Source organism: Pan troglodytes, chromosome 19 (genome assembly GCF_028858775.2).
Source record: "Pan troglodytes isolate AG18354 chromosome 19, NHGRI_mPanTro3-v2.0_pri, whole genome shotgun sequence".
Classification (NCBI taxonomy): domain Eukaryota; kingdom Metazoa; phylum Chordata; class Mammalia; order Primates; family Hominidae; genus Pan; species Pan troglodytes.
The window spans coordinates 37818887-37841568 of record NC_072417.2 but is presented as its reverse complement, the minus strand read 5'-3'; the positions used below and the strand labels follow the sequence as shown (position 1 = coordinate 37841568).

General features: G+C 41.0%; 1 protein-coding gene across 19 annotated transcripts in view; it reads right to left on the bottom strand.

Moving 5' to 3' along the window:
• SSH2 (slingshot protein phosphatase 2) overlaps nucleotides 1–22682 on the bottom strand; it is a 303729-nt gene that overhangs the window by 113556 nt on the left and 167491 nt on the right. For 2 of the 19 annotated variants that reach the window (XM_511379.5, XM_016932103.4), the window contains exon 1: nucleotides 21610–21939. The exons of 11 other annotated variants lie outside the window; for them this stretch is intronic. In XM_511379.5, the coding sequence (XP_511379.2) occupies nucleotides 21610–21737 (128 nt within the window). In that variant the 5' untranslated portion in view covers nucleotides 21738–21939. Of the gene's footprint in view, nucleotides 1–18810; nucleotides 18836–21223; nucleotides 21951–22682 lie in introns of those variants that run through there. 6 more of the 19 variants (XM_063798754.1, XM_063798756.1, XM_063798755.1 and 3 more) reach the window with 5 other exon arrangements.

Genomic DNA, 22682 nt, shown 5'->3' with positions numbered 1-22682 from the left:
GCTGAAGATTATGTATTTGTAGTATCTGAATTCTGAAGTTAGCCAAATACTTAGTAAAAGCCAATTTAATTAAAAAGTGTTAGCCCTAATAATAAATGCAAATATGACTTGCCTTTCTTTCCTAATGCTCCATCAGATCCTAATAGGGCAAAAGGTGATGTTAGTATATGAAATACCTGAATCTAATCTAATTGACTTCCCATTAAAAAACCCAACAAAAGGCCCTGGTGATTGTAGTTTACCTTTGGTTTTTTTATTTGATATCTGCGTTCTCACAGTAAGCAAAGCAACACTCACACAGAAACCATTTCTGGAGAGAAATCTCCAATACATCACAATTTAATTAAATTGCATCCTTTAAAAAAGTTTTCTTTTCTGCTCCTGCTGACTGCAGAAACAGCTAGTGATTTTTCTTTGAGTGGAGCTGAAAGGCCAAAGCTGATGAACTGAACATCTCTCTGGCTGCAATTCAGTTTTTGATGCCTCCATGTCAAAACAACTGCTTTCTCCTTAAAGCTGGATTGACCTCGCAGTATCTGTTTTGACCTCTGAACTCCTTATCAGTCACCTTTGGTCTCTGACAGTAGGTGGACAGGCCAACCACAGAGGTCCACTCTCCAGTGAACAAAGGCTTGCTATGTCAAACAGATGGGCTGCGGGCAGAGATCCGATCTGAAGAGAAGGTGCTGAACTCATCCTCTGTTCCAGCACCATGTCCAGAACTGCTGCCACTACAAAGTGAAACTTCACCCAAAAGCACTTTCCCTGTCTGTGATTTAAACACACACCTTCATTAAGGAAGCATCGCAGTCTCAAAGAGAGGCAGGCAACCAACACTACAGAAACCAGCAGTAATAGACAAGAAACCTCCTTCCTGTCTATTCTTTTTCTTTTATTTTATTACCCCTTTTTCTTTTTCAGTAAATTTGCCATAGGTGCCTATGGATACTGTTTAGATCTGCTGGTGACATTTAAAGAAAGAGCCTTTGAGAAACATGCATACTTTTCTCTTTTCTCCTATATTCAATACTCATATAGCCTAAAAGATGGAAACTGGTTCAAGAATTTAAATGACTTGTTCCCTAAAAAGTTAATCTCCTCACCTTTGTGAAATATATCAAGTGCTTTCTATAAATAAGGGCAGGAAATGCTAACTTCATAAGCATAGTCCTAGTCATTAAAATAATTTCTTTGATCATCTTCTAAAATTTAAGTATGATAGTAAGACAGTAATATGGGAAATCTCAGTATACTTAACACTTCCTAAACAGCACAATGAAATGTTGTTCAAGGTCTGAATTAATTTGCTACAGGACCTAAGCAAGTCTGTTTGCTTATCTTTTGGCTTTAAAATTCTTTAAGTCTAAAATGGTGATAATTTTAGAATAAACTGACAATGTGGGGAACAAACTTAAATTCACAAACACTACCCATATGCTCAAAAACTCTCTGGGATAATTAGTTTCTTCATTGTAACTATTGATGTACTATTATTTCATCTTTCCATTAGTTCTACTCAAATAGCTCACAAACTAGAGCATGTTTCACCAGTACTTAGGTATGAAACAGGGTCTTGATAACAAAGACAAGTAAGAATCAATTTTTCTGGGTCTTCAAGTAGCTCAGGTGAACTGAAAGATAGAATCATATTTTTAAAAACTTTTATTTATAATTTCAGAAGCATTAGAAATATGAATTACTACAACTGTTGATGGGAGTGTAGACTGGTCCAACTGGTGAGCAAACCAGCAGTATGTATCAAAAGCCCTAGAAATATGTATGTCCTTTGTCCTAGCAATCCCAGAATTGACCCTTAGGATATGTCTTTTAGGGACATGGGCAAAGATTGAAGCATAAGGATGTTCATTCAGTGAGGTTTTGTTTATAACTGCAAAAAACTGGACATAATCAAAATGTTCAACAATCGGACTGAATATGAATCAGTCTTATGGAAAACAAACAACCAGTTAAAAGGATATGAAAGAAATGCATTTGGGGACAATGACAGGATGTTCTCAATATGCTGAAATGAAAATAATGAGGCTGCAAAGCAATAGACACGAAACAATCCCCCTCCTTTTTTTTTTTTTTTTTTTGAGACGTTGTTTTGTTCTTCTTGCCCAGGCTGGAGTGCAGTGGCACGATCTCAGCTCGTTGCAACCTCCGCCTGCCAGTTTCAAGCTATTCTCCTGCCTCAGCCTGTGAGTAGCAGGGTTTTGCAGGCGTCTGCCACCATGCCCAGCTAATTTTTCTATTTTTGGTAGAGACGGGGTTTCACCATGTTGGCCAGGCTGGTGTTGAATTCCTGACCTCGTGATCTGCCCGTCTAAGCTTCCCAAAGTGCTTGGGATTACAGGAGTGAGCCACCATACCCAGCCGGCAATCTCATTTTTTTTTTTTTTTTTTTTTTTTTTGAGATGGAGTCTTGCTCTGTTGACCAGGCTGGAGTGCAGTGGTGCAATCTTGGCTCACTGCAACTTCCGCCTCCCGGGTTCAAACAATTCTTCTGCCTCAGGCTTCCAAATAGCTGGGATTACAAGCGTGTGCCACCATGTCCGATTAATTTTTTGTATTTTTAGTAGACACAGGGTTTTCACCGTGTTCAACAAGATGGTCTCGATTTCCTGACCTTGTGATCCGCCTGCCTTGGCCTCCCAAAGTGCTGGGATTACAGGTGTGAGCCACTGGCCCGGTTGCTTCACTGATAAGACTAGTTCGGTTAAAAACAAACAAAAAACCAAACAAACAAACAAAAAATCACTCACCCAGGACAAGTTCTTCATTTTTTTTTTTTTTGAGACAGGTTCTTGCTCTGTCACCCTGGCTGGAGTGCAGTGGCACAATCACAGCTCACTGAATCCTTGACCTCCTGGGCTCAAACAATCCTCCTGGGTCAGCCTCCTGGGTAGTTAGGACCAGAGGTATGTGCCACCACACCCAGCTTTTTTTTTTTTTTCTTCAATTTTTTGTGGAGGTGAGGTCTCACTATGTTGCCCAGGCTGGTCTTGAACTCTTGGGCCCAAGCAGTTCTCCCGCCTTAGTCTTCCAAAGTGCTGGTATTACAGACATGAGCCACTGTGCCTGGTTAGTTCATTTTTTGTTTTTTGAGATGGAGTCCCACTCTGTCACCCAGGCTGGAGTGCAGCGCCATGATCTCAGCTCACTGCAACCTCTGCCTCCCGGGTTCAAGCAATTCTCCTGCCTCAGCCTCCCGAGAAGCTAGGATTACAGACCTGCCCACCATGCCCAGCTAATTTTTGTATTTTTTTTTTAGTAGAGACGGGGTTTCACCATGTTGGCCAGGCTGGTCTTGAATTCCGGACCTCAAGTGATCCGCCGACCTCAGCCTCCCAAAGTTCTGGGATTACAGGCGTGAGCCCCTGTGCCCGGCCTTCTTTTGATTTTTTGAGACACAGTCTCACTCTGTCGTCCAGGCTGGAGTTCAGTGGCGTGATATCAGCTCACTGCAACCTCCACCTCCCGGGTTCAAGGGACTCTCATGTGTCAGCCTCTCGAGTAGCTGGGATTACAGGCATGTCCCACCACGCTGAACTAATTTTCGTATTTTTAGTAGAGGTGAGGTTTCACTATGTTGGCCAAGATGGTCTTGAACTCCTGGCCTCAAGCAATCCAAAAGTGCTGGGATTACAGGCGTGACCACCATGCATAGCACAGAAGTTCATTTTTAAGCTGAGTTCATTATCAACTTTACTGTATATAATGGTAGAGAGTTCTTTTTTTAAATGCCTAGGGGATTCTCCATTTGGAAATTTCTCCCGAAGTTATTTATAAGATTGCCATAAAGAAGAGCACTGACATTCAATATTTATTTGTTGATTTTGATTCTAATTGAGGAAGAGACTAGATTTGTTTTTTTTTTTAAGCATAACGAACTTTTTCATTATGACACTATCATTTTCTGACAAATGGGGCATATGGCCTTACTGAGAATTTCTCCAAGCATCTAAAGTAGCAACAAAACAAGAAGAGAAAATTCCAGTAGCATGGGCATAGTAGACTACGATAACTGGGACTGACTATGGGAGAGCCACAGGGGTGAATAAGCTAATAACCAGGATTAAAGCGTGTTCTTAACAGACGTACTCAAGCACTTCCAAGGGGAAACAATAAAAAAAGTATGATTAAAGCAATAGTTTTTCATCTTTACATTAGAGATAACTAGCTAGTCTACTACATTATTCACTTTTAATTTTGAAAAAAATTATACTGGGTTTAAATTCATTTGGTTAGAATCACTAAATGTTATGAAATATGCAGTTTCTCTTACCTAGTTTCAGTATGCCATTTTTCTTGGCATAGGCATTATTAGGGCATAATTTCTTTTATCTTTTTTCCTTTTTTTTCTTTTAACAAAACAAAACGCTTTTATTTGGTCCATTGGAGCCTGAGTCGGAAGCCACTGTGGAGAATCCTATCATAAAGGAATGGGGCTGACAGTTGATAAAATAGTCTCTGTGTCACAAGAGCTGGCCGTATTCACAGGGTTAAAAATATTCACAGCTCAGAGTACAGGGAGGCCAAAGGGCAGTGGGAATGTTTCTCTAGGTGAAAAGGCCCCAGAAGCCCCTGCTGGGGTAGGAGGGGGAGTGGGGGGCGCGGCTGGCCCGCTGCCGGGGGTGAGGGGCCAGGTGGGCCGGGTGGGGATGCAGGAAGCTGGGCTCAGACGTCCACACACTCCTGGGCTTCTGTGGGGAGGCGGGAGCGGCTGAGTCCTGCCGATGCCCAAGATGGGCTGGGGTCCCTCTCTGGCAGGGCCGGGCCGAGGGACAGGGTTGGCTGAGGAGCCTGCTGGTCCCGGCGTGTATTAGGGCATAATTTCTAACTTTTTAGTAGCTGCAGTATCTCTTTTTTGACTCAATATCATTAAATTATCATTTGGGCTTAATGTAACATGGCATTTATATAGTTCTTGATCTTTACTGATAATGTATAATCACAGGCTTACTATTTGTATGGAAGATTCTCATATCCACTAGGGTGATTTTCACGTGTATTTGACTTAGAAACTAAAGAGTTGTACATTGCTTATATAGAACATTAAATACATTAAGCCATTAATTGGCAACTAGGCCATTAAACTAGTAACCAAGCCAATAACAACAAGGAAAAAATGGCTATCAGCACACCCTTCCCGTTATAGCTCACTCCATTGTAAATATTATAAGCCCTCTGTGTCATGGGAATAACCCTGCCTACCACGTGATGCTGATGAAATAATATCTAAAGCTAAGCACCTGGAGGAAGAAGAGAAAGAAGTTTTGCTTTGGATTACTTGAATGTATGTATGTGTGTGTGTGTGTGTGTGTGTGTGTGTGTGTGTGTGTGTGTTTAAATAAACAAACCATAAAGCCACTAGCAGATAGTTTAATGATTTCTGTTCTTGTGTTGCCTGTGGGGATTTCACATTGTGCTCACAGTCACTGGTACTGATTCAATAACAATGGCCTTGCAAAATTGGCAACCTTCCTAAATAAACTATGTAAAATCTGCAAACACTGGTTACGGTGCTATGTGCCTAGTAGATACTCCGGATGCTCTGCCCATATGATATACCCAAAGTATGCTCAAAGTAATTTTCTTTTCGTTTTTCTTCTTTTTTTTTTTGAAACAGAGTCTTTTTCTGTCACCTAGGCTGGAGTGCAGTGGCAGGATCTCAGCTCACTGCAACCTCTGCCTCCCGGGTTCAAGCGATTCTCATGCTTCAGCCTCCCGAGTAGCTGGGATTACAGGCGCCCGTCACCACACCCGGCTAATTTTTGTATTTTTAGTAGAGACGGGGTTTCACCATGTTGGCCAGGCTGGTCTTGAACTCCTGAACTCAAGTGACCCGCCTGCCTCGGCCTCTGTGCTGGGATTACAGGCGTGAGCCACCGCACCCAGCTACAATGATACCCTTCTGTTCTCTGAATTTCTAAAGCACAAATTGTACTGTTCATCTGACACTTACCATGCAATAAATTGTGCTCTTATTTATCCCTTCATTGACGTCTTATTTCCTCAACAAACTGAGTATCCTGTCTTCAGGAACCATGTCTTGTACTTCTTTTTTATCTCTTACTTCTTACACAGAATAGATGCAATTTAGGATAATGATGGAAATGACAGAATGTTTACCATCATGCTAGGGTGCCACTCTAATTATTTCTCCTATAATTTGGCTCATATCAAAAGAGCAAAATGAGCAAAAATTTAAGCTACCATATCGTATTTAATCCTCATAGGTATTATAAGTTCCATTTTACTGATGAGGAAACTAAGGTTTAGGGTGATTATATAATATGTTCAAAGTCACACAGATAATAAATGATGAACTCTGGAGCTCAGGTCCATTTCATTTCAAACACTGCACTATTACTATTAGGTACAATAACAAATGGCAAGTAGTTATTCTGAATATGTGACCCAATAAATCTTTTAAGAGTTTTTAAAGAGAATGTTTAAGGAACGGGATACTTTAAGAATTAAGTGTGAGATTTTATTGAGGAGGGAAGGGCATCACAGAGGTAGGATTAACACAATGATAGATATCAAGTCTGTTCAAAGGGACTTCAAAGAGGTTCAGTTTTATTTGTTGTTTGAATCCATTTATTTCACTCATCTCTTAGGAAGAGAGATTTACATTGAGAATTCACATCCTGCCACAGAAACCCCAACTTTTCAAACTAAAGCTCCCCCTAAAAATAGATGAGGCCAGGTGCAGTGTCTCATGCCTGTAATCCTAGCACTTTGGGAGGCTGAGGCAGGCAGATCACCTGAGGTCAGGAGTTCAACACCAGCTTTGCCAACATAGCAAAACTCCGCCTCTACTAAAAAAAAACAAAAATTAGCCGGGTGTGGTGGTGGGCGCCTGTAATCCCAGCTACTAGGGAGGCTGAGGCAGGAGAATCCCTTGAACCCGGGAGGCGGAGGTTGCAGTGAGCCAAGATCATACCACTGCACTCCAGCCTGGGCGACAGAGTGAGACTCTGTCTCAAAAAAAAAAAAAAAAAAAAAAAAAGGAAAAAAGAGAGATGATACAATTATGGGAAATTAAAACTTTTGATGTTCATGAGAACTGTGTATATTAACATTAAGAGAAAGGGTAACTTAAAGGGACGTGGGTCAGAGGAGAGTCCTGAAGAAATGGCATTTCCCAAGAGCTCTGTTGTAAGTGATATTTATTTAAAATCAGAGGAAAAAAACTCTCATTCAATTTAGCCCTCATGGAGACTAACTGGTTTTTATGACACAAAATTCAGAGAACAGCAGACACAAAAATGCACCAATAAGATGCCAAGCTCATAAACCTGACCAGCTTTTTGCTGGGGTGATGAAGTATGCTTAAAGTGTTGCTTAAGTTGCAAACAGATAAAGCCATATGTAGCATAAACTTTTCCGCAGTCACTACAGAAGACAATCAATATAAAGTCCACAATTAGAACGCTCAGGACTTGAAATATCCTGTTATGGATCACGAATATCCATGTAAATTTTGATGGATAAATATTAAGTACAGATGATAAAAGTAACAACCATAACTGGAATTTTTATTGTTCTTTCTTGTGAATAATTATCTCACGTGATATCCAAAATGTCCTGAAATGAGGCAGATACCATCCTCAAACAAACATATACAACAATTTAAATAGTTTAGTTCATTACCAAAAAAAATCAAATAATTCTACTTCTTCTACCCTGGAAACCTAAATTGTTACAACTTTTAAAGAAAGCTTATAATTGGCTAATACTGAGGCTTCTCTTTATTTAGGAGTGATTCAAACCTCTGGATTTTGTAGCTTTACCAAGTGTAACTAAGCCAAATCCCTCGAATTACTAAAAGAGGGGTTATACCCCTCTAAAAATAGATTAATGCAGAAAACACAAGTTGTTAAATTCACACAACATGCAAAAAGGGTGAGCCCAGATTTGCCCTTTGGTGTGCAACAATAACAATCTATTTATAAATTATTGGCTACACCCTTTCCAAATTACAGGAACACCTAAAAAGGCCTTGATGTTCTTAGCATATTTCTTTAAGGTAAACTTAATTATGTTAGTTATACAGCAACCATCCTGTATCATTCAACGATGCAAAGCTAACTCTAACCCTAACTAAAAATAGGATACTGATTTTTTCTTTCCACCTTAGAAATTGTAAAGTATGTGAAAGATTCAGAAATTGTGTGATAACATCTACATCACTGTTCTTTAGCCCCAAGGCAGTATAACATATGGTAGATTAAGAGGACTCCCATTTACTGGAAGGACCCAAGAACAGATGTGAGCAAGATGATCTACAGCAGTTTCAGCCTCTCTATTATTGCGAGAACCAACAGCTCTTGGAAACAGAGACTGACAACATCTTTAGTTATTTGGCTTTGGGCAGTGTTTATCAGTGTTAAGTCTAGAGACATTTTCCAGTTTCAGGAGTAAATATAGGTGAGCACAAAGGCAAATAGTAGTAGTTTAGAAAAAAAAAGAAATCCATTCTAGACTTATCAAAAAGAAATCTTGACTTGAGCACATCACTACCTTACCATTCCTGTTCATCTTCATTGTGCAGATTTACTTCCCAGTTAACTTGGCTAAGCATGATTCCAAGAAAGCCAAAGTTGAGAGCTCTTTTTTTATACCCCTCAGTTATAGGTTAATTACTGCTCTGCTGATTTTAAACAATCACAAGGGTGGATAAAGCCACAGAAAGTTACCACCAATAATAAAAACACAAATGCATCTTTATACTTTGACAGGGGATCATTAACTGTTCTTTCACATTTGAAGGCCATAACACCCAGAAGATTCACTAGATGTAAACCAATTTGATCACTTTCTTAAAAATACTAAATTTTAAGGCTATATTCTCTAAGGATCAAAAATAACCACAAAAAGTCAGTATTAATTTAAAATCAAAGAGGCATCTCATACCTCTCTTAAATATTAATATTAGTCTCTTTATCCACCAAAAAGAGAAAAAAAAAGCCCTTAAACCATAAATGAATGCCTGGTTTCAATTACTCAATTATCAATTATTCAGTTATGTTTGCCCATTTCTGTAGAAGACAAGATCTAGATTTTAAGAGCATCACAGATGATAATTATATTTATTCAATGCAAACATGGAAATTTAAAAATGTGAGTGGTAAAAAAAAATTTCATAAAATAAAAAATACTTGGAATAAAACTTCTTGGTTCTAAGCTTTAAAATACAGATAATCCTACTACAGAGCTGTTTCAGAGCACAGAAAAAAATGAAAAACTACCCAAATCATTCTGAAAATCAGACATAAGCTGGACGAAGACAGCAAAGATTCAATAAATATTTAGATCCCTAAATGCAAAACCTTAAATATTTGTAAACCAAGCCTAGCAATATGTTAAATGAATAATGCAAAAAGGGTGTAGTTCAGTTATGTAAGGATGATTCAACTTCAATAATTCAATGTGTCATTACATTAGCAGTAAAGGGGAAAATATTATTCCGTAGATATAAAAAAGCAGTCAGTAAAATTCAACTATACCTAACTGAAAAATCTTTGTAAATTAGCAATAGTAAGAAATGGCCTCAGCTTGATAAATGATCTGTGCCAGAACCTACACCACACAGTATACTCATTTACAACACATAAGAAGCCTTCTTTTCACACAAGCCCACTAGTATCGCACTACTTAACATTAGAAGGCCTAACCAAAGCAATGAGAGTTATAAATACAGTCATGCATCACTTAATGACAGGAATACATTCTGAGAAATTCATCATTAGGCAAGTTTATCATTGCGTGAACATCATAGAGTATACTTACACAAACCTAGATGGTACAGCCTACTACACACCTTGGCTGGCTATATGGGATAACCATATAGGTGAAAAACCTGTACAGCATGTTACTATACTGAATACTGTAGGCCAACTGTAACATAATGTTAAGTATTTGTATCTCTAAACATATCTACGCATAGAAAAGGCACAGTAAAAATGTGGTATAAAAGATAAAAAGTGGTACACCTGTAAGGGGCACTTACAATCAATGGAGCTTGCAGGACTGGAAGTTGCTCTGGGTGAGTCAGTGAGGGAGTGGTGAGTGAATGTGAAGACCTAGGACATGACTGTAACTACTGTGGACTTTATAAACACCATACACTTAGGCTACACTAAATTTATTTTAAAAACTTATTTTTTCTTGTTTGTTTTTTGAGATGGAGTCTTACTCTGTTGCCAGGCTGGAGTACAGTGGCGTGATCTCGGCTCACTGCAACCTCTGCCTCCTGGGCTCAAGAGATTCTCCTGCCTCAGTCTCCTGAGTAGCTGGGATTACAGGTGCTCGCCACCACGCCCGATTAATTTTTGAATTTTTAGTAGAGGCGAGGTTTCACCATGTTGGCCAGGCTTGTCTCAAACTTGAGCTAGACCTCAAGTGATCTGCTCACCTTGGCCTCCCGAAGTGCTGGGATTACAGGTGTTGAGCCATTGCACCCAGCCAAACGTTCTCTTTTTTCAACAATAACTTTATCTTACAGTAACTTTTTAACTTTATAAACTTTATAATTATTTTAACTTTTTGGCTCTTTTGTAATAATACTTAGCTTAAAACACAGAAAAACTGGCCGGGAGGGGTGGCTCATGCCTGTAATCCCAGCACTTTGGGAGGCCAAGGTGGGCGGATCACTTGAGGTCAGGAGTTCGAGACCAGCCTGGCCAACATGGCGAAACCCCATCTCTACTACAAAATATACAAATTAGCCAGGCCTGGTGGCACGCACCTGTAATCCCAGCTACTTGGAAGGCTGAGGCAGGAGAATCACTTGAACACAGGAGGTGGAGGTGGCAGCGAGCCGAGATGACGCCACTGCACTCCAGCATGGGCAACTGAGTGAGACTCCGTCTCAAAAAGAAAAAAAATTTTTTTTAAATAAATAAAAATAAAAAACAGAGAAATTGTACAAATATACAAAAATATTTTCTTTATATGCTCCTCCTCCTTCTTCTTCTAAGAGACAGCGTCTCCTCTGTTGCCCAGGCTGCAGTGGCACAATCATGGCTCACTGCAGCCTCAAACTCCTGGGTTCAAGTGATCCTCCTGCCTCAGCCCCCAGAGTAGCTGGGATTACAGGCACAAGCTACTGTGCATGGCTATACCTTTATTCCATAAGCTTTTCTATTTTTAAAATGTATTTTTTTGGCCGGGTGTGGTGGCTCATGCCTGTAATCTCAGCACTTTGGGAGGCTGAGGCGGGCAGATCACCAGGTAAAGAGATTGAGACCATCCTGGTCAACACGGTGAAACCCCATCTCTACCAAAAACACACACACACAAAAAAAGTTTTTTTTTTTACTCTTGAAACTTTTTTGTTAAAGACACAAACACACATGCTAGCTTAGGCCTAAAGAGTCAGGATCATCAAGATCATTGTTTTCCATCTCCATATCTTGCCACACTGGAAGGTCTTCAAGGGCAATAACATATATGGAGCTGTCATCTCCTATGATAACAATGCCTTCTTTTAGAATACTTCCTGAAGGACCTGCCTGAGGCAGCTTTACAGTTAATATTTTCTTCAAAGTAGAAAGAGAGTACACTGTAGGCCGGGCGCAGTGGCTCATGCCTGTAATCCCAGCACTTTGGGAGGCCGAGGCGGGTGGATCACCTGAGGTCTAGAGTTCGAGACCAGCCTGATCAACATAGTGAAACCCCATCTCTACTAAAAATACAAAAGTAGCCAGGTGTGGTGGTGCATGCCTGTAATCCCAGCTACTTGGGAGGCTGAGGCAAGAGAATCGTTTGAACCCAGGAGGTGGAGGTTGCAGTGAGCTGAGATCGTGCAATTGCAATGCAGCCTGGGCAACAAGAGCGTAACTCCTGTCTCAAAAAAAAAAAAAAAAACAAAAACAAAGAAAGAGAGTTCACTCTACAATACTGATAAAATGTTCAATACAGTAAATACATAAACCAGCAACGCAGTCACTTATTATCAAGCATTATGTACTGTACATAACTGTATGCACTATATTTTTATACAACAATGCAGGTTTGTTTGCACCAGCATCACCACAAACACATGAGTAATACATTATGCTATGACATTATGACAGCTACAGTCACTAGGTGATTTTTCATCCCCATTATAATCTTATGGGACCACTTCTGTATCTGTGGTCTGTTATTGACCAAAATGTTGTTATGTGGTGCATAACTGCACTCAGAGAGATAAAATTCATTTACAGATAATATAATCATCCATGAAGAAAAGTCAATAAAATCAAGTAAAAACATATACTAGATATTAGAACCAAGTAAGAGTTTTAGCAAGGTGGTCTGATATAAAAGCAAATATCAAAAGTGATAGTTTTATGACCCACCTGCTGTAACTAATTAGAAAACGTCATGGGAAAGTAGAGCTTATTCACAAGAGCAACAAAAACCTTATAAAATGCCCATGAATATACCTAATAAGAAATGTGTGATTACCATATAAGGAAAACTGTACAATTTAAATGAAGAATACTTAAAAAACTGAATAATAGATCCATACATCACATTCTTCATTGGGCAGGCTCATTTTGTAAAACTGTTAATTTTCTCCAAAATTAATTCAGTAAAATTTCAATCAAAATCCTAATACAATTTTTAAAAGTGAAAATTGATAAGCTGATTCTAAGATTTATCTGGAAAATCAAATAAAAATAGTTAGGACACTGAAAAATACCAACAAGGAGGTAAATCACTGGCATACATTTGTCTACTAAAGGTGTAATAAGTAAAATGAGTACTGGCATATGAACAGAAAAACATGAACAGAACTTAAGAGTACAGAAGTATACTCCAAGCATCTGTAAGAATTTAATATATATGTAGCATTTCAAATTAGTGAAGTAAGAATGTATTAAATAATGGTATTAGAATAACTATCCAATTGGAAAAAAAAGGTTAAGCTAGATTTTTCCCTCACACTATAAATAAAAATAAATTCCAGATGTTTTAAAGAGTTAAATATTTAAAAATGTAAACATGCCAGAAAAAATATAAAATAACACTTTGAGAATCCTGAGGATGAATGGCAAGAGGTTTTTAAAAAGCAAGATGCAAAATCTTGAAATCATAAGATAAAATACAAAAGATTTGACTATATAAAAATGTAAAACTTTTATATGGGACGCAAAGTTAAAAGTCAAGCAATAGGCTAGGAGAAAGTATTTTTGCCACATACTCAGAATATATAGAGAACATAAAAAAGAAAAAAGCCAAATATCAATAGAAAAATGGTCAGAAGCACACTCAAATCACAGAAAAAAAAAAAAAAACAAAAAGATCAGTAACACATAAAAAGATGCTACACCTCCATAGCAATAAGGGGAATTGTAAATAGAGAGGTATTTAAGAGCAGGGACTCTGGAGTCTGACTGCCTGTGTATGCATCCTGGCTGGATAATCTCAGACAAGTTAACCTCTCTGTGCCTCTCTTCTGTAATTGAGGATAATATCTAACTCATAAAGTTGTTAAGAAGAGAGAATGAAATAATATATCCACTGCTCAAAACAGTGTCCCTTAGATAGTAAATGTTCAGTAAAAAATTATCTGCCTTTTTTTAATTTTTTGAGACGGAGTCTTGCTCAGTCACCCGGGCTGGAGTGCAACAGCATGAACTTGGCTCACGGCAACCTCTGCCTCCTGGGTTCAAGCGATTCTCCCTCCTCAGCCTCCCGAGTAGGTGGGATTACAGGCACCCACCATCATGCCCAGCTAATTTTTGTATTTTTGTAGAGATGGGGTTTCACCATGTTGTCCAGGCTGGTCTCGAACTCCTGACCTCAGGTGATCCCCCCCCACCTCAGCCTCCCAAAGTGCTGGGATTACAGGTGTGAGCCACTGCGCCCGGCTTATCTGCTATTAATGTTATTATTGGGGTTGGTGAAGATATAGGGAAAGATATGCCTACACACTGCTGGTTAAGAGCAAATTGGTGGCCAGGTGCGGTGCCTCACGTCTGTACTCCCAGCACTTTGGGAGGCCGAGGCAGGTGGATCACGAGGTCAGGGGTTCGAGACCAGCCTGACCAAACATGGTGAAACCCCGTCTGTACTAAAAATATAAAAATTAGCTGGGCGTGGTGGCTGGCGCCTGTAATCCCAGCTACTCAGGAGGCTGAGGCAGGAGAATTGCTTGAACCTGGGAGGCAGAGGTTGCAGTGAGTTGAGATTGTGCCACTGTACTCCAGCCTGGGCGATAGAGTGAGACTCTGTCTGAAAAAAAAAAAAAAAAGAACAAATTGGTAAAGTCTTTTTAGAAAGCAATTTGGCTATATGTATCAAATTTTTAACATATATACAACATTAGGTCCAGCAATTCCACCGCTAGAAATTTATCTAAAGAAATGTTTACATATGTATACAAAGATGTGTGTATCAGGATTGTGAGTGCAGCACTACAGGAGCTCTGGATTCAGAGACAAGAAATGCTTGTTCTAGTTTCAGTTCTACCATCAAGCCATGTAGCCTTGTGCAAATCACTTCAGCATTTTGATTCTCTAGTTTGTTATGCTATAAAATGTGGACGATGACTTGCCCAATCTGCCTCAGAGGAATACTTTAATTAAGGTAGGGTCCTTAGGCCATCATCATTAGCATCATCTAGGAACTTGTTAGAAATGCAAATTCTCCAGCCACATCCTAGACTTACAGAATCAGAAACTCTGGGGACTGTGGGTAGCAATTTGTGTTTTACCAAGCCCTCCAGGTGATTCTGATGCAAGCTTAAGTTTGGAGATAAGTTCATGTGAAACCCCTTGTACAACTACAAAGTGGAACTGAAAGAGCATTAGTACTATTACTAATATAAAAAATAAGACTTTCTACCTTTTGATTTCATGAAAAGGTACATTTTGGATGAACATCCAATATGCTCCTCTACTGCTGACGCTAAGCCTTAGAAAGCACTCATGTGCTTCTAGGAAGTCAAGTTCATATATGAACCAAGTAAATAAATAAAAATATTTTAGGTCAAGTATATAAAAAGCTTAAGATAACCTCAACAGCAAATCAAGCAATGTTTCAGTGCCTTAGTTTCAAGACAAGACTTTTTTGATCAGAGGTTTTCATAATGGGAATATTTTATTTTATTTTTATTTATTTATTTTTGAGACAGGGTTTTGCTCTGTTGCCCAGGCTGAAGTGAAGTGGCACCATCTCGGCTCACTGCAACCTCTGCCTCTCTGGCTCACACCATCCTCCCACCTCAGCCTCCCAAGTAGCTGGCACTACAGGCACGCACCACCATGCCCAGCTAATTTTTTGTAAAGATGGGGTCTCCCTGTGTTGCTCAGGCTGGTCTTAAACTCCTGGGCTCAAGGGATCCACCTGCTTCGGCCTCCCAAAGAACTGAGATTATAGGCGTGAGCCACTGCACCCAGCCGGGAATATTTTAAATGGTAGTCTTTGCCAGCATTTTATCTAACAATTTTTATTCTTCCCTGAGCTTCTTAGGACACAAAAATTGCCACTTGTTTAGTATATAATGATAACACTAACACCTTGGCTCCTTGCTTAGTGACTACTTCCCAGGGACTGGATAATAGCTCTCTAAAAAATAATACAAGCTTCCATATTTTTCAGAAGTTCAGCTTTTTGTTTTACTAAAATGCATGTACAGACTCTTAAAGGGTATGAACTTTTTATGATCATTCTCATCAGTCTAATCCAAGACTCTTGAAGTTTGACCAAATGATTCTCTGAGTTGCTCATATATATTTTTTTTCTAGTAGAATTAACACTTAACGGTATAATAGTAACTACAGTTTATTTCTGGAATGATTTTGATCATTTATTAATGTTCTTCATTGACAGGTAAAAAATAATACCATATTTGGTGAGTTTTATATAGCGGCAAGGGTAGACCTTAATCTAATAATGATGACATAATTACCAATAAAATACAGTAATACCCCAGCTATTCCATAATTTCACCTATTATATATAACACAGTTGAAAGTAATAAGAGCCTATGAAATTACCAAAATAGATGCCCAAAAGCCACACTCCGAAAGTCATAAAGTTTCCTTCCTAGGAGAGTCCATAGGATCTCACTTTGGTCTATTCACTTTTTTAAATTTTCTTTTCTTTTTCTTTTTTTTTTTTGAGATGGAGTCTCGCTCTTTCGCCCAGGCTGGAGTGCAGTGGCACGATTTCGGCTAACTGCAAGCTCCGCCTCCTGGGTTCACGCCATTCTCCTGCCTCAGCCTGCTGAGTGGCTGGGACTACAGGCACCCGCCACCGCACCCGGCTAAATTTTTGTGTTTTTAGTAGAGACGGGGTTTCATCGTGTTAGCCAGGACGGTCTCGATCTCCTGAGCTTGTGATCCACCCGCCTCGGCCTCCCAAAGTGCTGGGATTACAGGGGTGAGCCACCGCGCCAGCTAAATTTTATTTTCAAAGAGATAGAGGCTGGGCGCAGTGGCTCATGCCTGTAATCCCAGCACTTTGGGAGGCCGAGGCAGGCGGATCACCTGAGGTCAGGAGTTGGAGACCAGCCTGACCAACATGGGGAAACCCCGTCTCTACTAAAAAAAGAAAGAAAAAAAATTAGCCAGGCGTGGTGGTGCATGCCTGTAATCCCAGCTACTCGGGAGGCTGAGGCAGAAGAATCGCTTGAACCCAGGGGGCGGAGGTTGCGGTGAGCCGAGATCACTCCAGCCTGGGCAACAAGAGCGAGACTCTGTCTCCAAAAAAAAAAAAAAAGAGAGGGAGATAGTCTCCCTCTATTGCCCAAGCTGGAGTGCAATGGCACGATCATAGCTCACTGTAACCTCGGATTCCTAGGCTCAAGCAATCCTCCTGCCTCAGTCTCTTGAGTAGTTAGGACTACAGGCATGAACCACTACACCTGCCTGCCTGCCTGCCTGCCTATCTGTCTATCTATCCATCCACCCACCCACCCACCCATCCATCCTCTCTCTTATCTATTTATTAGAGACAGGGTCCTGCTACATTGCCTGGGCTGGTCTCAAACTCCTGTCCTCCCAAAGTGCTGGGATTACAAGTGTGAGCCACTGCCCTTGGCTCCAATTTACTCTTTAACACAATTCTCACAGGATTTGTTTTTTGGTGTTTTTTTTGTTTTTTGTTTTTTGTTTTTTTTGAGATACAGTCTCACCCTGTCGCCCAGGCTGGAGTGCAGTGGTGAGATCTTCGCTCATGGCAACCTCTGCCTCCCGGGTTCCAGCAATTCTCCTACCTCAGCCTCCGGAGTAGCTGGGACTACAGGTGCGTGACACCATGGCTGGCTACTTTTTTTGTATTTTTAGCAGAGATGGGGTTTCACCATGCTGGCCAGGCTGGTCTCGAACTCCTGACCTCGTGATCCACCCGCCTCAGCCTCTCAAAGTGCTGGGATTACAGGCGTGAGCCACCCTGCCTGGCTTGTTTCTTGGTTTCTAAACCCACAGCAAACCTGAGGGCAGCAAATGAGAAAGGGCAAAAAGCTCTTTTGAGAGGGTTCTCAGCAGTGACGAGAGAACCACTGGGCTAAGTGTACTCATGTATCAAGGTACTCCCTCCCCCAAATACAAAATCTTTTGAGTCAGTCTTCACTTAGGACCCTAAATCTGAATTGTTTAGCTGCTCCCACTAGTTATTGCTACGTACCACAGGGAAATACTCACAGCACTTGAGGTTTACAGAATCAGGTCTTAGAAATAACACTTCCCTTTAGGAAAGAGCTTCTTAATCTTTTTTGAGATCACAGATCACTTTGAGAATCTGATTTTAAAATATATTTATTTACTCAACATTTTCATATAATCTCAAGGAGTTTGACTTTTTGAAGCCAATCCATAGACCTCTAGGTGACCATGGACCTCAAATTAAGAACTTCTTTATTAGGTGCTAACAGTGGGTATATTTAAGTTCATAAAGTTTAGCAGTTTACTCAGAATGATTCCTAATAATTTTTTTAATGATGATAAGCTGTGCAGCACTATAAATGCTAAATAAACATGACCTCTAAAGTAATACTAATAAATACAGTTTAGAAGAAGTGAATATTATAGCAAGTCTCTTTAAAGAAAAAAGAAGTGGCTGGGCACGGTAGCGCACTCCTGCAATCCCAGCACTTTGGGAGGCCAAGGCAGGAGGATCACTTGAGCCTGGGAGTATGAGATCAGCCTGGGCAACAAAGTGAGATGCTGTCTCTACAAAAAAAAAAAAAGAGAGAATTGCTTGAACCCAGTGGTGGGGGTGGGGGGTGGGGTGGGGGGCCGGGGTTGGGGGCGCCAGAGGTTGCAGTGAGCCGAGATCATGCCACTTCACTCCAGCCTGGGTGAAAGAGTGAGACTCGGTCTCAAAAAAAAAAAAATTAGCCAGGTGTGGTGGCATGTGCCTGTGGTCTCAGCTACACAGGAAGTTGAAGCAAGAGGGCTGCTTGAGCCCAGGAGATCGAGACTGCAAGTGAGATGTCTTCAAGCCACTTCACTCCAGCCTGAGTGACAGAGCAAGGGCCTGTCTCAAAACAAAACAAAACAAGAAACAAAGAAAAAAGAAGTGGGAAAATAGTGACAAAAATAAAAGACAAATATTCCAAAAATTCTTTAAAAGTTTGTCTTAGTAGCAAAACTCAGTATAGCAAATACATTTTTCAGGAAGTTGAAGATTTCAGCAGTCAAAGATAATTCCTCAGACTGCCAAGTCTCAAAAGTGACCTTGCAACTACTAAGGCAAAGTATCATTTTTATAGCAGTTAAGGGCAGTGGCCTAGGAAATAGATCTGGATTCTAAGGACAGTTTTGTCACTTACTACCCATGTGGCCTTGAGCAACTACTTACCTTCTCTAAGCCTCAGTTTCATTATCTGTAAACAGAAAAATTAGTTCATAAGGTTGCTATGATTAAATGAGATAGACGTACATTAAACTCAGCACTGTGAAAATGGTCAATAAACAGCAGCTATTAGTTATTAATTTCAATTAACTTTTTGTGCAGAGATTTACAGTTCACAAAGTGTTATCAAATATATGATTTCTTAGGATCTTATGGGGTAAAAACCACTGTATCCCCATTTGACAGTGGAAGAAACTGATGTCAAATTATTTACCCAAAGACATTAATTAGTAGGAAAAAAAATTTGGACTTGATTGACTAGAAAACATGATTTACAACTCCTTTCCCCCCAAAAAGCTTATAATCCCTGTCTTTAAAAAAATTATTTTATTATTATTATTTAAAGAGGCAGGGTCTTGCTCTGCCACCCAGGCTGGCATGCAATGGCACACTCATGGCTCACTGCAGCCTTGAACTCCTGGGCTAAAGTAATCCTCCTACCTCAGCCTCCTGAGTAGCTCAGACTACAGGTGTGTAACACCACACTCTGCTAATTTTAAAAATTTTTCATAGAGACAGAGTCTCAGTATGTTACCCAGGATGGTCTTGAACTCCTGGCCTCAAGTGATCCTCCTGTCTCCCAAAGTGCTGGGATTACAGGTATAAGCCACTGTGCCTGGCCTTTTTAATTCTTTTTTATTTTTTTGAGACAGGGTCTTGCTCTGTCACCCAGGCTGGAGTGTGGTGGCATGATCACAGCTTACTGTAGCCTCAACCTCCGAGCTCAAGCTATCTTTCCACCTCAGCCTCCTTAGTAGCTGAGACTATAGGCATGCGCCACCACACCTGGCTAATTTTTTCTATTTTTCTTAAGATGGAGTCTCACTATGTTGCCCAGGTTGGTCTCCAATTCCTGGGCTCAAGCAATCCTCCCACCTCAGCCTCCCAAAGTGCTGGGACTACAGGTGTGAGCAACCACACCAGGCCCTTTTAAATTCTTTTTATTGTGCTTATTAGGTTGGTGTAAAAGTAACTGCAGTTTTTGCTATTACTTTTACTGGCTATGAATATACATAGCATAAAATTTACCATTTTAACCATTTTAAGTGTACAGTTCTAGGGTATTAAATATTTTCACACTGTTGTGCAACTACCACCATCCATCCCCAGAATTTTTTCATCTTCCTCAAATGAAACTTTGTACTCTTCAAATACAAATTTCCCACCCCTTCTCCTTCAACCCCTAGCAACTACCATTCTACTTTACTTCTCTCTGAATTTGACTTCTATAGATAGGTACCTCATATAAATGAAATCATATAGTATTTATACTTTTGTGACTGGCTTATTTCACTTAGAATAGTATCTTCAAGGTCATTCATACTGTAGCATTATGTCAGACTCCTTCCTTAAGGCTAAATAATATTCTACTATATGTACATACCACATTTTGTTAATCCATTCATCCATCCATGGACACTTGGGTTGCTTCCACTGCCATTTTTAAAGTACTGTTAACACTATTATTTTCATACTGGTTATCAGTGTCAGATTATTTACCCATTAACTTCTTCACTCCATGACCGTTCCCGTTTTTAGACGGAAAATGCAAGTCAGTTTATTTAATTGTGGAGCTTTTACAGTACAGGGCAGTAAAACAACTTTTGTGACTTTTTTTCTATTTTTTTAGAAGCTCCACCATGAATCAACACACAGGGGAGAAAAAAAGAAACTCAAACGAGTTTAATTCGATTTGGTAGGATAGGAGGGCAAACCATCTATGAAAATAATAAATTAGTTGTGAGATTATCTAGAAATCACCTTACATGCTATTCTCTAGACCTTTAATAAGGGATAATGTAAAGTTTCTGTTGTTGGACATTAAAAAGTTGACCTGGGAGGGAGACAGTAGCTTTGCTTAAGTGCAAAGAGTCTAGGAAAATCCCAGCAGGTGACTCCTCTGAAGCCACTTGGAATGAGTGTCAACACACTAACACAGACCCAACTGCTGCTATCTAAGTAACCTTAAACCACTGCATTGATTTAAGGATGGAACCTGAATAGGAAAAGTTCCTCTACTTGATAACTGTGAAGTGAGATTAACCACAAGCTTCAGCACACACACTTCTCAGAAACAGCTAAACCACAGTGGAATGACAACTCTCTAGAGACTTCAAAAACAGCGACGATTTAAAGATGCATTTGCGCTTTGGTGAATGAAGGTGTGTGTGCAGGCTTGGGCTGTGAGCACGTACCAGTAGTACAGGAGGAGATAAAATAGAAACTACCGAAATCTAACCTTCTGGAATCACTCCAGACTACAACCAGCAGGAGCGAAGAATGGTCTTTCTTTTTGTAAATGGTTAGCAACAGAAACTTTAAAAAAAAAAAAAAACCATAATCACGGAAAGCTGCTCACCAGCAGGACCCACAGGGACTCCCGCTTCCGATTCTGTCGACTACCCTTCACCCAAGTCTTCCAAGTGCCAAACAGCTCAGCTGTCACTCGGTCACCACAACTTCTGAGGGACAACCCGCACTTTCAAAGTCCCTCAAAGTTAAACGGAAATTCTCCCAAAGGATTCTTCCGTCCACCCCCACCCCGGGACACTTTCCGCCTCCATGAATCCCCCCACCGTTCTACCCCAGCATCCTTCCCTCCAGACGCACGGAGACCTCCAGGCACGCAGGATGCGCGCTCGCCCTCGCTTGATTGTTTGCTCCCCAGGATGCTGGGGAAAGCGGCTGCTGAAAGAGCAAACTTTCTGAGCGTTCGCGGAGGCGGAGGGCGCGCGGCGGACTCACAGCTGGTTGATGGCGTTCTGCGAGATGACCGCGTTGGCGGAGAAGTAAGGAATCATGTCGGGGCCACCGAGGCTGCAGGTGCAAGCGAGGGGCGCCTTCCTCTTGCGGGCCAAGGTGCTCAGGGTCATGGGGCCGGCTCAAAGTGCACAACTCCGCATCCTGGCCTCTGCTCTGCTCCGGCACGAGGCGCAGGCTGTGCGTGCACCCGGCGGCGGAGGCGGGCCCGCCGGGTCGCGCGGAGGCAGCCGCCGAAGCCCCGGGGCTCGGCAGTAGAGTCCGGACTGACGGGCGCCGCCAGCAGTTCGCCCCCACCCGCGTCCGGGGCGGGACGGGCGGGTCCTGAGAGCGGAGAGGGTAGGCCCGGCCGGCGCCCCGCCCCAGATCTCGGGACGCCCGCGCGGATCCCGCAGCGCGCGTCACAGCCTTTAGGGCATCCGACGGCCCCAAGACACTGCTGCCTTGGTAAGGGAGTGAAGCTACTCAAGGGTGGACGAGAAAGGCTTGCATTTCTCTAAAGGAGGATGTTTCAACAGAAAAGTCCTGCCTCTTAAAGATTGGCGCTATACATTGTACCTCAAACCCGTTTTTGAAAGATCTTAAAAAATGTAAAGGCCATAAATTCACAAGTGCAACAAATATTTATCAAAGACTTCCTATGTGATTTGGAAATTCAGAGATTACACTCACATACATATGTGTGTGTGTGTGTGTGTATATATATATATATATATATATTTTTTTTTTTTTTTGAGATGGAGTTTCTGCTATTGTCGCCCAGGCTGGAATGCAATGGTGCGATCTTGGTTCACTGCAACCTCCGCCTCCCAGGTTCAAGCGATTCTCCAGCCTCAGCCTCCCGAGTAGTTGGCATTACAGGTTTGCGCCACCACGCCTGGCTAATTTTTGTATTTTTCGTAGAGATGGGGTTTCAATGTGTTGGCCAGGCTGGTCTCAAACTCCTGACCTCCGGTGATCCGCCCGTCTCGGCCTCCCAAAGTGCTGGGATTACAGGCGTGAGCCAGGGCTCCCGGCAAGATTTTTTTTTTTTTTAACAGTTGAAGTTATGGTCAAAC